At 36.9% G+C, this 13,128-nt stretch overlaps 2 protein-coding genes across 2 annotated transcripts in view; one reads left to right on the forward strand and one right to left on the reverse strand.

Annotated features, from left to right (window-relative positions):
* Positions 1–4,591: 4,591 nt before the first annotated feature.
* Positions 4,592–7,570, reverse strand: LOC121424279 (transmembrane protein 53-A-like). Its single transcript, XM_041619906.1, has one exon. The coding sequence runs from the start codon at positions 7,370–7,372 to the stop codon at positions 6,515–6,517; it is 858 nt and encodes a 285-aa protein (XP_041475840.1). The 5' UTR covers positions 7,373–7,570; the 3' UTR covers positions 4,592–6,514.
* A 123-nt stretch (positions 7,571–7,693) lies between these two features.
* The window catches only part of LOC121423485 (armadillo-like helical domain containing protein 1), a 41,023-nt gene continuing 35,588 nt past the window's right edge, over positions 7,694–13,128 (forward strand). The window contains exons 1-2 of the mRNA XM_041618833.1: positions 7,694–7,767; positions 12,408–12,684. Coding sequence (XP_041474767.1) covers positions 12,485–12,684 — 200 coding nt within the window. The 5' untranslated portion in view covers positions 7,694–7,767; positions 12,408–12,484. The remainder of the gene's footprint in view (positions 7,768–12,407; positions 12,685–13,128) is intronic.

The following is a 13,128-nucleotide window of genomic DNA, read 5'->3' on the forward strand; positions in this document are numbered from 1 at the left end:
TGGACGGAATTTTTTGTGATGTGACACAAAATCATTTCGTCGACGGAATTTTTTGTGATGTGACACAAAATCATTTCGTTGACGGAATAAATATTTGCATCGCAACGAAATGAATTTCGAGGACGCAATTTTATTTCGTCTCGAGGAAATTGATTATAAGTGTGACACAAAATAAATTTCGTATACGAAATCAAACTGCATCATGACGAAATGAATTTCGTTGGAGTGAAACACATATTTTCCTACAGAATTTTCCTTTGGACAATTGGGGTGCTATTTCGTTAGATCAAAATTCATTTCGTGTGTACGAAATAAATTTTGTGGACCAAATTACATTTCGTCTCGACGAAAATTTATTTTGTGTGACAAGAATAATTTCGTATACGAAATAAAACTGCGTCATGACGAAATCATTTTCATACGAACAAAAAAACTTTTGTGTACGGAATGACGTGAATTGGACGGAATTTACCATCGGACATTTGGTGCGCCATTTTGTATGGCACGCCAAATGAAGTTTGTGGACGCAATTACATTTTGTCTAAACGAAATTTATTTTGTGCATTTCGTCGAGACGAAAATGATTTTGTGTGACACAAAATAAATTTCGTGTACGAAATTAGAAAAGCGTCATGACAAAAAGATTTTCGTCTGAATAAAAACACATTTTGTGTACGGAATTGCTTGAATTGCACAGAATATACTGGCGTACACTTGGCACGCCATAGTGTGTGTGCATGGACGAGTTGCCTGTTGTACATATTATGTAAGCCATACTTGCCCTGATATCATTAATCCAGCAAGTGAGCTAATTCAAAGAATAGCACTGTCAATCAAACCCACCACGTGAACATGCCAAAAGGTAAAGTAAAGAATTCTGCGCTAGCCCGTTCATGTCTGGGCGGTACCAGTTTTCGGCTCTGCCCCAAAACTATCTTGTATTGTGTGCTTGCGCGCATTTGGTAATTCACTGATATTGTTTAGAGGGTGGGTATACAGAAAGATCGATACTGAGGCGTGACTTAACTTTTTCGAGGACTGATTCGGAGAAATGATATACAAGTAAGCTATTTTCACAAAATGGGTGTACTTTGGAATGGTTTTTGGGCGTGGCTGTAATCACATATTATAATGAGCGAACTGAGCTGAGCTCAGCTTAAAAATACTTTAAAAAGATGTCCCGCCGATCGTTCATTGACCTGTGATCTATGAGAATTATTTTCCTTTGCTCGGAAGATGCGTCATTCGGTTATCTTTCTAATAACAATCACTCATTTTGTTGTAAAGCAGTAACACCTCAAAACCCTTTTAAAACATGTTCCAAACGATCGCGCATGTCGGCGACTTCCATTCCTAAACATTCGTCTTTGTGACTTTGTCAAGAAGATGCGCGCGACCGAGAACAAAAGTTTTATGTATTCCTTTATTTTTAAACATCGCCGATTCGATTTTCGATTCGATTTTAGAAGCTTAACTGCCGATCCGATTTTCGATCTGATTTTTGATCCGATTTACAACATTAGTTGTGTGAGACAGAAATTTGAGATGAACGAGAGTCCAAAATGCTTGAGTCACGCTAGACAGCTGGCAGCTGTCTGTTTCGAGTTTTTTAACATTTTTTATTGTTCTCCTCGTACACAGACAGCTCGCTATCGTGCAGCCACCATTAGGGGACTTGCAATGCAAAATCCCCCTGTCCGGGCTCTTCAATTTTTGTCTTTAATGAATAAAAATTTTGAAAATTAACGCAACAAATATGCAAATTAATATTCCCTCTTGGCATTAAGTGCCCAAAAACAGAGAAAAATCAAGTTAAAAGGAACAAAAACAGTGACTTACCTCGCCCTCGGCTGTCGCGCAAATTCACTTCCCCGTTTCGTTTTATCCAATCTTAAGTACATAAACATATGGCCATCGAGTCCCCTGTACAGATCACGCTAGAATTTCGGTCTCTGTATTTGGTGAGAGAAGCCAACAGAGTTCAGCTGAACAACCATCATAACAGAGACCGAAGCTTTTGGTCTACATGTACTAGTACTCAGAGATGCTAACTGATAGCTCAAAAAAATCCTGAAAACCCAGGCCGGGGTCCAGGGGCCCGCCCAGGGCCCCTGGCGGGGTCAAGGGCGAAGCCCCCTGAAGCTGGAACGTTTTCTTATTCTTTAGAGGGCTGAAATCATTAATCTACAGTAGTACATAACAAATAATTAATGACATAATAAACTTCATATCATAGGCAAGAAAGGTGCTCAAAAAAAAAAAAAATCATGTAACCCGTACTCATTACGGTACGGGTTAACCTGCTGCGGGTTAATATGCTGCGGCCAATGGGTGCGACTCGGGACGGGTGTATGTAGCAGCTGGGGTGCCCTTTTTCACTCACTGTACTCATCAACAAGACAATCCTATACTATTGAAAATCCATAAATCACAATTTCTATCAAAATGATGGATAGTTCACACATATGAATTGATGAATACGCACCAGAGAACACATATTTCATGGTAGCAAATAGGTTTTCAGCTGAAATCCCGCGGCAGACAACCAATCACTCACGCAGCAGCAGGCAATTGCAGCCACACCAGGCCGTGCTTCGAGCGGTTCTACCGGGCGATCGCCCGACTGGGATAGCGCTGACACCCGTATCCCTGCAGGGTATAGGGCGGCGTTTGCAACTGCTACAATGTATTGCTCGCGCGTACCGTGCAAGTACAGTACCAGCTAAACTTCATGCTGCGCACAACGCTAATAATTTTCCGTCTGCGCAAATTGGCCATCCAAAATTGAAATTGCGCTCTCCGTAGCGAACTCCGTGACAAGATTTGGAGGGGAAATTTTTACGGATTTCACTTTGACAATCAATTTTTTTTCCGGAATATTTTTCAGCAAAGGAAAAAATCCGGAATTCCGGAAAAATCCGGAAAATTAGCAACTCTGAGTACTGTAGTAGAGTCACGCATGCCGTGAGACTTGGTAGCTCTGCATGAACTACCATACAAAAGTTAAGCCTAAAAGTGTAAATAGACCAAAATGTAAATGGATTTAACTTGTAGGCTAGGCTTCATTTACTCATGCCATATGGCCAAGGGAATATCGAATAGGCATGATCATAGGGTCGAATCTAGCCTATTTCTATTTCCATTTCCAAGCATAATAATGAATGCACGGGACTGGGGCCCTGGCCTGAGCAATTTCTTGCTCCGACTGTATTTTCAAATTATGGATCCATTTCATTGACTCCTAAGCCTTATTTATCAATATTGCATATATGCCATAATCACTTACCTTTTTAGTAACTGGATACGTTGACTGAACTTCCATCATACGGGCTAAATCAAAGACAAAGACTTTTTAATCCACAGGACTAGGACAGCTGTGTGTTGTACAGTTGTCATGTGCCGTAACTGATTATGGGCGGGCGGAGCCAGTGAAGAGGGAAATCCCCGATCGATCGGCACATGTCAGATGCTCTGGGCTATCAACCATTGGCCTCACCGCCCACACTGCTCCATACATCTATCTTTTGGATTACGAGTTTTTACTGTTTCCCTTGAAACATTACCAACATCATTATTTCTTTCATATAGCTCTCTTGCTTAATAAAGACATTTATTTTCGGAAAACGTGACTTATTAATTTTTGTCAAATGTTGTACATGCATACTTACTATAACATTTCCTTCTTTTGGATTCAAATTTATATTTATCTTCTCTCTTCCAAAGACCTTTCTGAATCTGTCTTTCATTTTTCCAGTTTTCTCTCTTCACCCTTTACTTGTTTAATTCATTTACTTTTTATTTCCCTCCAACTTATCACCCTCGCTTATTTCCTTCAGCAATCTTTCAAATGTTTTATTTCTCTCATTCTTTTCTTTTATATTCTATGCCAGCCCATCAAATATCCGTCTCTCACTAGACAAACTATATATTTTGTCTCCTACCTTGTATTCCTCTACCATGCATTTCCATATTCTCTCTTTCTCTCATATCATTTCAATTTTATATGTCTCTTGCAAGACCATTTTATTTCTTCCTTATATACCTCTCCTAAAGCAAATACCTCCTTTCATTCTCCAATTCATTCAAAATCTTTCTCTATTTCTCCAAGAGACACCCCCGTCTTTCTCCATTCTCTCTAAATATGAAAGGTATATTTCATGGTATACAGGATCAAAAACAAAACATGTTTTTTGTGCGTTTTATCATAGAGCTATAGCTCCATGGTTTTATTGTGTTTTGGAGTGCTTTTTCATATTTCATACCAACTACATGTATTCCTTCTCGAATGCAGTCAGAGGAAAATTATCGGAATATATATATATATATATATATATATATATATATATATATATATATATATATATATATATATATATATATATATATATTTATATATTTTTTTTTTTTTGGGGGGGGGGAATTAGAGGGATGCACAGGTCCCCTCCCTTAATTGGTCTTGGTCATATTGGAAAATAGGACCCAAAGGCTTTTAAATAATGCAGTATTTTCATAAATTCATTTCAATAGAGATAACTGATAAAATTATCTGACCCTCACATGCACACATATGCATAATTTGATACATGAACAGTACAAGTTATATAATAATGGTTAATTAATGCCCTTGAAGTGAACACTGATGAACAGTACAGGAGAAAATTAAATTACTTTGTAAGATACCAACCCGTAAGATATAGAGTTAAACAACTATATTGGTAACTGAATATTAAGCTGATTTGACACCAATCACAACAGCAATATATACACATCAATAACAGTTTCTATCAAATATTATTTCTCCTCTGACACAATATAATCTACAATTTTGCAATTAAAATGGGCAAGCTTTTCTAGAAATGCATATTTAAATTATGATTAAAATATAATGTATATATACATCATATTCTATTTTAAAACACATCACAGCCAAAGTCCATCATTACAGATATCTTATAAAAAAACTATGGCATATGAATTTGGTCAGTGACGTTACTCCAGTGCCCATCTTTGACCTTTTAACCTCAATACAGAAAATATGATATCACCTGGCTTGCTGATAATAGATGAAAATAGATTTAAAAGAAATTGACTGGATACATGAACACTTACCTTAGTTACACTGTATTACTTATTCATAATTATAGAACTATATTTTTTATCCTCATTATGACAGAAAATGTTAGGATATTTCATTCAAGTCAGCTGCATATTGTGTACGCCATGGGTGTACACACACACAAGCTTGCCTAAAATGAATAAATGCTATTTGGATGTAAAACACTGATCTCATTTAGAATAGAGTTTCAAATACAAGCATGTGTCTGAAGTTACATAACAGTGAAGCCAAAAATAAAACAATGGTGTATTTGAGTTTTTGAGATGATCTTAAATTTTTTTCCCATTCCAAATCTTACACAGGTTTGGACAAAACTCAGAAACATGTACCTCTTTTTTTCCTTTTTTTTCACTTCAAGTGACATATGCCTACCTTTTTTTCAAACCTGACTTGATCCTGACTTTAAAAGATCAAAATATTTCAAAATTTGCTTCACCATTCAAAAGGTATCAATTAAATCCCAAGAGGTTGCATAAACACTAATTCCACCTGTAGGTTCAGTTAGGAATCTCAACTTATTTCACATCTTATTATTAAAATATATTATATTTGCTAAATACAAAAGACATAGCAAGTTTGATGGTTCCCCTTTTGCATGCCATCCAGAAAATGTAATTTACATGTACATAATTATTGTTTTGTGGATTATTATGCAAAACTTTATTTTCTTTCATTGTCAGAGTTGAAAATGGTTTTAATTTTCTTTTTTTTATACAAAACAAACTTTTGTTGGGAATGACTTGGTCTTTAGTGCTTAGTAAATGCACATCCATCCTCAAAAAAAAGTTGATTTGAATCAATAGAGAAAGATCAAGCAAGCATAAGGCTGAAAATTTCATCAAAATCGTGTGTAAAATAAAGTTTTGGCATTTCAAACTTTCGCTTATTTTCACATAACAGTTATCAATGAGAGAGCGGATGATGTCACTATTTTGTTTTTTATTGTTTGAATTAAACAATATTTCATTTTTTACAGATTTGACAATAAAGACTCTCTTGATTGAACCATAAAATATTAAGTCAATGGACATCTCACATGATAAGGGAGGAATAATAAACATTGTTTCACATGACAATCAAAAGAAATATATTTTACACATTGAAAAAAAAAATGTGAGCGATGTCATCGGCTCTCTCATAAATCATTTGCATACATTTTGAATAAGCCTAACTGTATTGTAAAAGATAAGCAAAACTCCAAATTATTTTCTTATTTTACATCTGTTTTCTGATTTGATTTTACATCTGTTTCTGATTCAGTGTAGACCCCAGACAGCAATTAATATCTACACCCAAAATTGGTCAAGTAAATCTCTAAAGACATTTGCAGAATGCAAATAGTCATCAAATCTTTAAAGATCTGGAAAATCCCTCACTCCTCTCCCTATACAGGTATCTCTAGTCTTGTTTAACTCGTTCCAAGCAGTAATTCACAAACTTCAGACAAGCAGAAGCATATTCTTGAGGATGTTTCCGAAGATGAGCGACATGATCCGTGTCATCCCACACCACCTCCTGGACATCAAAGCCTTGTCGACGCCTTTCTGCAATCACTCCCTGGATATCTTTGTAGGGAACAATCTGATCTTTCTTTGAATACAAAAACAGCTGGGGACACCGCATCCTGTCCGCAAGCATTGCTTTGTAGTAGGTATCACGGTCTGATACTCCTCTCCTTATATAAGAAATAAATGAGAGCACCATGAAAAAAATCCAAATCCCCAGAGACTTGATGAATTTGATGAACCAGTGTTGTGTTGGAGGCATCGCTGAAACCATTGCCCGGTAAGCAGTGGTGGCTGTTGGATACGAAGGCATACTGTCGCATATGATGCCAACGATCTTCAGCTTAGCATTTTGACCAGGACTCGTTCCATTCACTATCTCGGTCAAGTGCCTGTAGACATATCCCCCACCATTGCTGAAAGCATGGAAGAAGATGGGGTTCTCTTCAAGACCAAGGTCGAAGAATGCTTCCAAGACCTTCAGCGCAACATTACGAATAGCGTTCTTTTTCCTTGAGAAAATGTAGTCGTGCGGCAGAATGTAGCGGATCGTGATGAAGCCTTTAGATTGGTAAATTGACCCGTATTTTGCAAGGTGCTTGTCCTGACATCCGTACCAACCAAGCAGAAAAATTGCAGGAACTGTGTTCATGTCAGTTCTCTTCCGAACAGCAGAAGCATCATCAGAGACTCCAGATTTGCCTTGTGAAAAGTTGGTGGGGAAAATTACGTGGTATTCTAATTCCTCCATTACAGATAATACTTTATCTCTAAATGTAAAATGTCACAAATTGGCAATAGAATTACACCTGTACTAACTTCTAAGATAAGTCAGTAGTATTTTCTTCTATTTTAGTGGAACTGCTATGAATTAGAGGTAGGTCTGACTGACTGTGCTGTATGTGTTACTAATGCATACACGCCCACTTAATAGAGCTCGAGCGCGAGCGCGAGCGAGATCGCATGAATTTCTACCCCGGTGGCACAGGCATAAATTTTCCTAATAATGCGGCAACTGGATCACCGCATGCAGGGCCCAGCTGTTGAAGGCACGCGCATGCGCAGTGTTATGATCTAGACGAGCTTCACGTTTCTTTGGAAACGTACTCGACCGCTGCTTGCCCGGCATCCACTAACTATATTTTGGTGAGTTACGAACCATGCCTAGTAATTCACAGATTAAAATTTAAATGAGAAACAAATAATTTGAATACTTAACTACGAGTTAAAGTATATGCTTCTTTAAGCGAAGAGGAAGGAAACCAAGAAGTCTGCGGATAACCAATCCGAGGTTCGCACAAATGTTTTGAATGTTCGATAGCTTTAACTCGGGATTTATCTCGTGTGTAATTCGGACGATCGTATCATAGTATCGTGTTTTTCATATTGGCAATATGTGCATAAGAATTGCATGTATTGAAACTGTAATAGCGTGCAGTGTTGTCTTGACTTTTATACTGGGCTTGTGTTTGACTGTGATTCAGGCCAGGTTGACCAGATTTCACGAAATGAAATACTGGACAATCGACAATGCACGAGCGGATCAACCAAGCCAGGCCAGGTCTTAATTTTAAAAAATTACAGAGAATGCTAGCCTACACATGTCACATGTCACATTTAATGTTAAAAAATTATAAAGAAAAGGAAGTGAGGGTGATGAATGAAAGAATGAAAGAGATAGAAACTTTCAAGAAAATAGATGAGTTAAGAAAGAGAGAGAAATTAAGAGCAAAAAAATGAAGGGGGAAAGAAAATCAAGGAAAAGTCAAAAGAAGAAAAAATAGAAGAAAGTTGGAATGAAAGAAGGAAGAAAGAACAAAAGAAAGAAAAAAGGTTTCTGTCATTCTTTGAAATGATAAAGAAAGGAAGGAAAGATGAATGAAAGTTTGAAAGACAATGGAGAGAAAGAAAAACAGTTAAAAAAAAGAATGAAGGAAAGAAAAATGTTTTCTTCATTCTTTGAAAGAAACAAAGAGAAGAAAACGGTGAAGGGAAAGATTTAAGGGAAAAGAATTAAAATGAAAAGAAAAGAAAAAGATAAAGAATGAGAGAGCTCTAGGGAGGAAAGAATGAAGGGAGGAGAGAATGAAAGAAGGTAATGGAAGGAGAGAAAGAACGACAAGAAAAAGGAGAGACGGAGAAACTGGAAGCAAAGAAAAGTTTAAGGAAAGAAAGAATGAAGGAAATAATAAAACAAGAAATTTAAGAGAAGAAGGAAAGAAAAATGAAACGATTAGGAAAGAAAGCTAGGAAAGATTGGAACTAAAGAAAGATGGAACAAAAAAGGCAAGCAGGAAGGATAGAATTAAGGATGAAGAAAGAACGATAGAAATAAAAATTAAAGAAAGAAAGGAAAAAAGTTCAAACTTCAAGCAAGCAAAAACATCCAATCCTCTTACAAAAATCTTAATGATATTTTTTTTTTTTTTTAAATATATTTTACAAATTGTTAAAAAACTAAAACGTTTTAGAAATGAATAAAATTCCAAAAGTGACTGTGAAACAACTTAGAAATTAAATAAAACATTACGGCCCACTCACAGGTATCTCTTATCCCATTACAAGTTCGTACCAATCACAACAAGACTCTCTACTAGTAAATAAAAACTCAATAAATTGCTCCTCCGATTACATCACCAAATCAGTATTCAGAGAATCCATAATATAATTGTAAAAATTTCCAGCCGATTTTGTAATGAGTTTGGTGGAAAAATGTTTATCATGGGAGATTGTTTGGACCATTGAGAATCTGCTCGTATCATACAGTGTACATGCCTAGCTAGCTAGTAGCCTGCCACACACGGACAGGAGGTCAGTGCAGACCATGTGCATGCAGCAGTTATACATGTATGCTGACTTTGTGTGTGGGGGGTGTGTCTGTATGTAGATCAACTATTCATTTGCAATATTCGATAGCCAGAAAATATATTGCAAAACTTGCAAAGTTTACAGTAATCAATGTTATTGTTGTCTCTGCTTCGTCATCTGTTATTTGATGAAAATTCTTCACCTTTCTATGTCAATGGTGTCATGGGAAGGGTTTCTTGGGATGCCGGGACTTGCATGTAGCAAAATACAGGATGATCCTGGATTGTGAAGTGAAGTCAAACTCCAACCAGAGGACATTGCCTGCAATTCAAACAACAGCCATGACAGCATTGTAGAATCCTCTCCTGCCCTCTTTACACAGGATTTTCTTAACCCCGGACTATCGCTAACCCCGTACTATCCTTAACCCCGTACTATCCTTAACCCCGTACTTTTTTTTTTCCTTTTCACACATGCCAAATTGTTATTGCTAACCCCGGATAATGAATGCTTGCTTTTTACACACGAAACTCGCTAACCCCGGACTAGTGGTTTTTGTCGATCATTCGTAGTACAAGTGCTTCACTCGTACACTTTTTACACACGCTACAATTTCCTTAACCCCGTACTATAGGTGGGGCCAAATTGCCATTTAGCCCCACCTATAGTACGGGGTTAAGCTTAGCCCACTTTCGTTTTACACATGCGATCTTAACCCCGTACTATTGCTCTTAGCACCACAATTGGTGGGATAACCCTGCTTTTTTGCAGGGCCAAATAATCCCGTACTATAGGTGGGGTTAGCCCACTTTGCAAAAACGCTGTGTAAAACGAAAGTGGGCTAAGCTTAACCCCGTACTATAGGTGGGGCTAAATTGCCATTTAGCCCCACCAATAGTACGGGGTTAAGGAAATTTTAGCCTGTCTAAAAAGGGTATCCTATAGCAACACAGCTTTTTCCCCAAGTACTTGTAGATCTACATGTACCATCTGCTTGCATGTCCTGCCTAAAAAGTGGATTTGGCTCCTTCAACTGACTGAGTCTTTCAGTAGGCACCTGGAACCACCCACCCTCCGTTAGGTGTTAGCTCTCCAGTTGAGATCCATCTTTTTAATACTTGCACTATAGTTTATTTTGTTACGCTGCACCAATTGAATGTGTTTTTGTGATTGCGGCCTCAGTCAAGTATCGTGACGAAAACCTCCATTTGAGAACACTACCTGGTATACCCCAGTTTCCCTCAATCAATTCTCTTCTCCAAGTACGACAAACCCTACTGCCCCAAGCAAGCAATGTAAGTATCAAAACACCTGTTTCTTGACCTTGGTCCGAAGATAACACAACACTAACACTAACATTGAATTTCTGAATACAATATGCCTTTGGAAACATGATTCGAATACAATAATTTCATTCTGAAGGTCCTACTACAGGCAGAGAAGTCTTACGTAATAGCACAGCTGTTGTTTATCATTTCGTCCTTTGCTCAACGCTCATAATCTGGCCTGTGGAGGTGAAATTGAGACAGTTGGGATTTCCTGGCCAAGCAGGGTTGATCAGGCGGGTGTTTCATAAAGCTGTTCGTAAGTTAAGAGCGACTGGTGATCCTGTCTTGTGGTAAATGGTACACACCATTGGCGATGATCACCAGTCGTTTTTAAAGTGGCTCTTAACTTACGAACAGCTTTATGAAAAGGCCCCCAGGGCTTGGAAATGATTTTTGAGATTTACAAATACAAATTGGGGTGCAATAGTAATAGTGAAAGTGAAATTTGACAATTTTATAGACAGTTAAAGGACAAGTCCACCCCAACAAAAACTTGATTTGAATAAAAAGAGAAAAATTTGACAAGCATAATACTGAAAATTTCATCAATATTGGATGTGAAATAAGAAAGTAATGACATTTCAAAATTTCGCTTCATTTCACAAAAACAGTTATATGAACGAGCCTGTTACATCCAAATGAGAGAATCGATGATGTCATTCACTCACTATTTCTTTTGTTTTTTATTGTTTGAAATATGAAATATTTTGATTTTCTCGTCATTGTCACGTGAACTTTTCATTCCTCCCTGAACATGTGGAATTCCATTATTTTAACATTTTGTGCTTCAGGCAAGGAGATCCTAATCATCAAATTCGTAAAAATTGAAATATTGCATAATTCAAACAGTAAAAAACAAAAGAAATAGTGAGTGAGCGACATCATCAACTCTCTCATTTGGATGTAACTGGCTCGTTCATATAATTATTTTGCTAAAAATAAGGGAAACTTTGAAATGTCATAACTTTCTTATTTTACATCCGATTGTGATGAAATCTTCGACATTGTGCTTGTCTGATTTTTCTCTTTTGATTCAAATCAACATTTTTCTGAGGTGGACTTGACCTTTAAATGCTGTTTTTGTAGGAGCCCAGTGACCATGTTCTAAACGAAACATGGGATGAATAAAGCAGAAAAGTGTACAGCTTTGTATTAAAGGCTCTATCTCATTAAAGGATTGTGCAAATTTACTTTTGGTGTTTTAACTGTCAATTCCTTTTAAGACCAATATAATTCGTACCCAAATTTTTACTCTTTGTATACACAAATCCTTGAAATGTATGAAAAAAATCCTGAAAATCCCCAGTTTTTAGTATTATAGAACATCACAAATTATATGCACTTCTGTAAACAGATCACTGATTTGAAACATCCCAAATATATCCAGCACACAGTAATGCGCAGACACACTTAAATACACAAAGTAAATATTGCATTTCTCAAAGCCTGTCTGTCTGCTAATCTATGCTACTGCACCAACCCCTTCTAATGATAATTATCAACCTCACTTTCAAATGGTATGAGTGCAATAAATGTACTTTAAACTTCGTTTAGATACCGGTACCTAATAATTTATATATTACATTACAAACTGGCTCGATTATTTATGGCATTCATCCTTTATATCGAATTCTTGTTTCTTCCTGTAAGGTACTTCAAGAAGGAAATCGACCCATCTGTGTCCACCAGTGAACAGTAACTAACAATATCAACAGGTTGAGCTCAAAATGGCGTCCGCGACTACAGCAACTAGCAACATGCTCTCCTTGCTGAGAGAATGGGATAAAGGGTCCAAATCCGTCCGGGCTCAGATTCTCCAGGAATTTGTACTCAACAACCAGAACAAGACCGGGCCAGAGATCGAAGCTCGCTTTGCTCAAGGTGCAAGTTTATTCTTGGCAAGGTTGACTGCCTGGCTCCGCCTAACGTATCCTTGAAAAACAAAGTCAAACATATTCAAAGAAGTCCAAACATTACACTTGTAAATAGTTCATGCATTACATTCTATTGACCATAATTTATGCAGAATTCATGTATTATGCAATGTTTATTGATGGAAGCATTTTTATTTTACTCAACACTGCTTGTGAATAAAAAAAATCAATAACCTTTTGCTATAAACCTACATAAAGGAAATGACGATGTAATTTTTTTTTGTTTTTGCAGAGATTGATCGTATTTGTTCATATTGTTTTCTAAATGCCCCCTCTTTGCATGTATGCAACATATTGCTGTTCATGAAATTCAATAATGCATTTATTGTTTTTTGAACTTCAAATTCAAGCCACCATTTGTAAACTCTTATTTATTTCTTACAACATCTATCAGTGTGTTATCGACTGGTATATTTTAAAGCCTGTGTGTTTGACAA

This window comes from Lytechinus variegatus, chromosome 11, assembly GCF_018143015.1.
Source record: "Lytechinus variegatus isolate NC3 chromosome 11, Lvar_3.0, whole genome shotgun sequence".
Taxonomy (NCBI): Eukaryota; Metazoa; Echinodermata; class Echinoidea; order Temnopleuroida; family Toxopneustidae; genus Lytechinus; species Lytechinus variegatus.

What these genes read in the sequence shown, in the direction of transcription:
- LOC121424279 (XM_041619906.1), bottom strand. Translation starts at nt 7,372, where the DNA reads ATGGAGGAATTAGAATACCACGTAATTTTCCCCACCAACTTTTCACAA.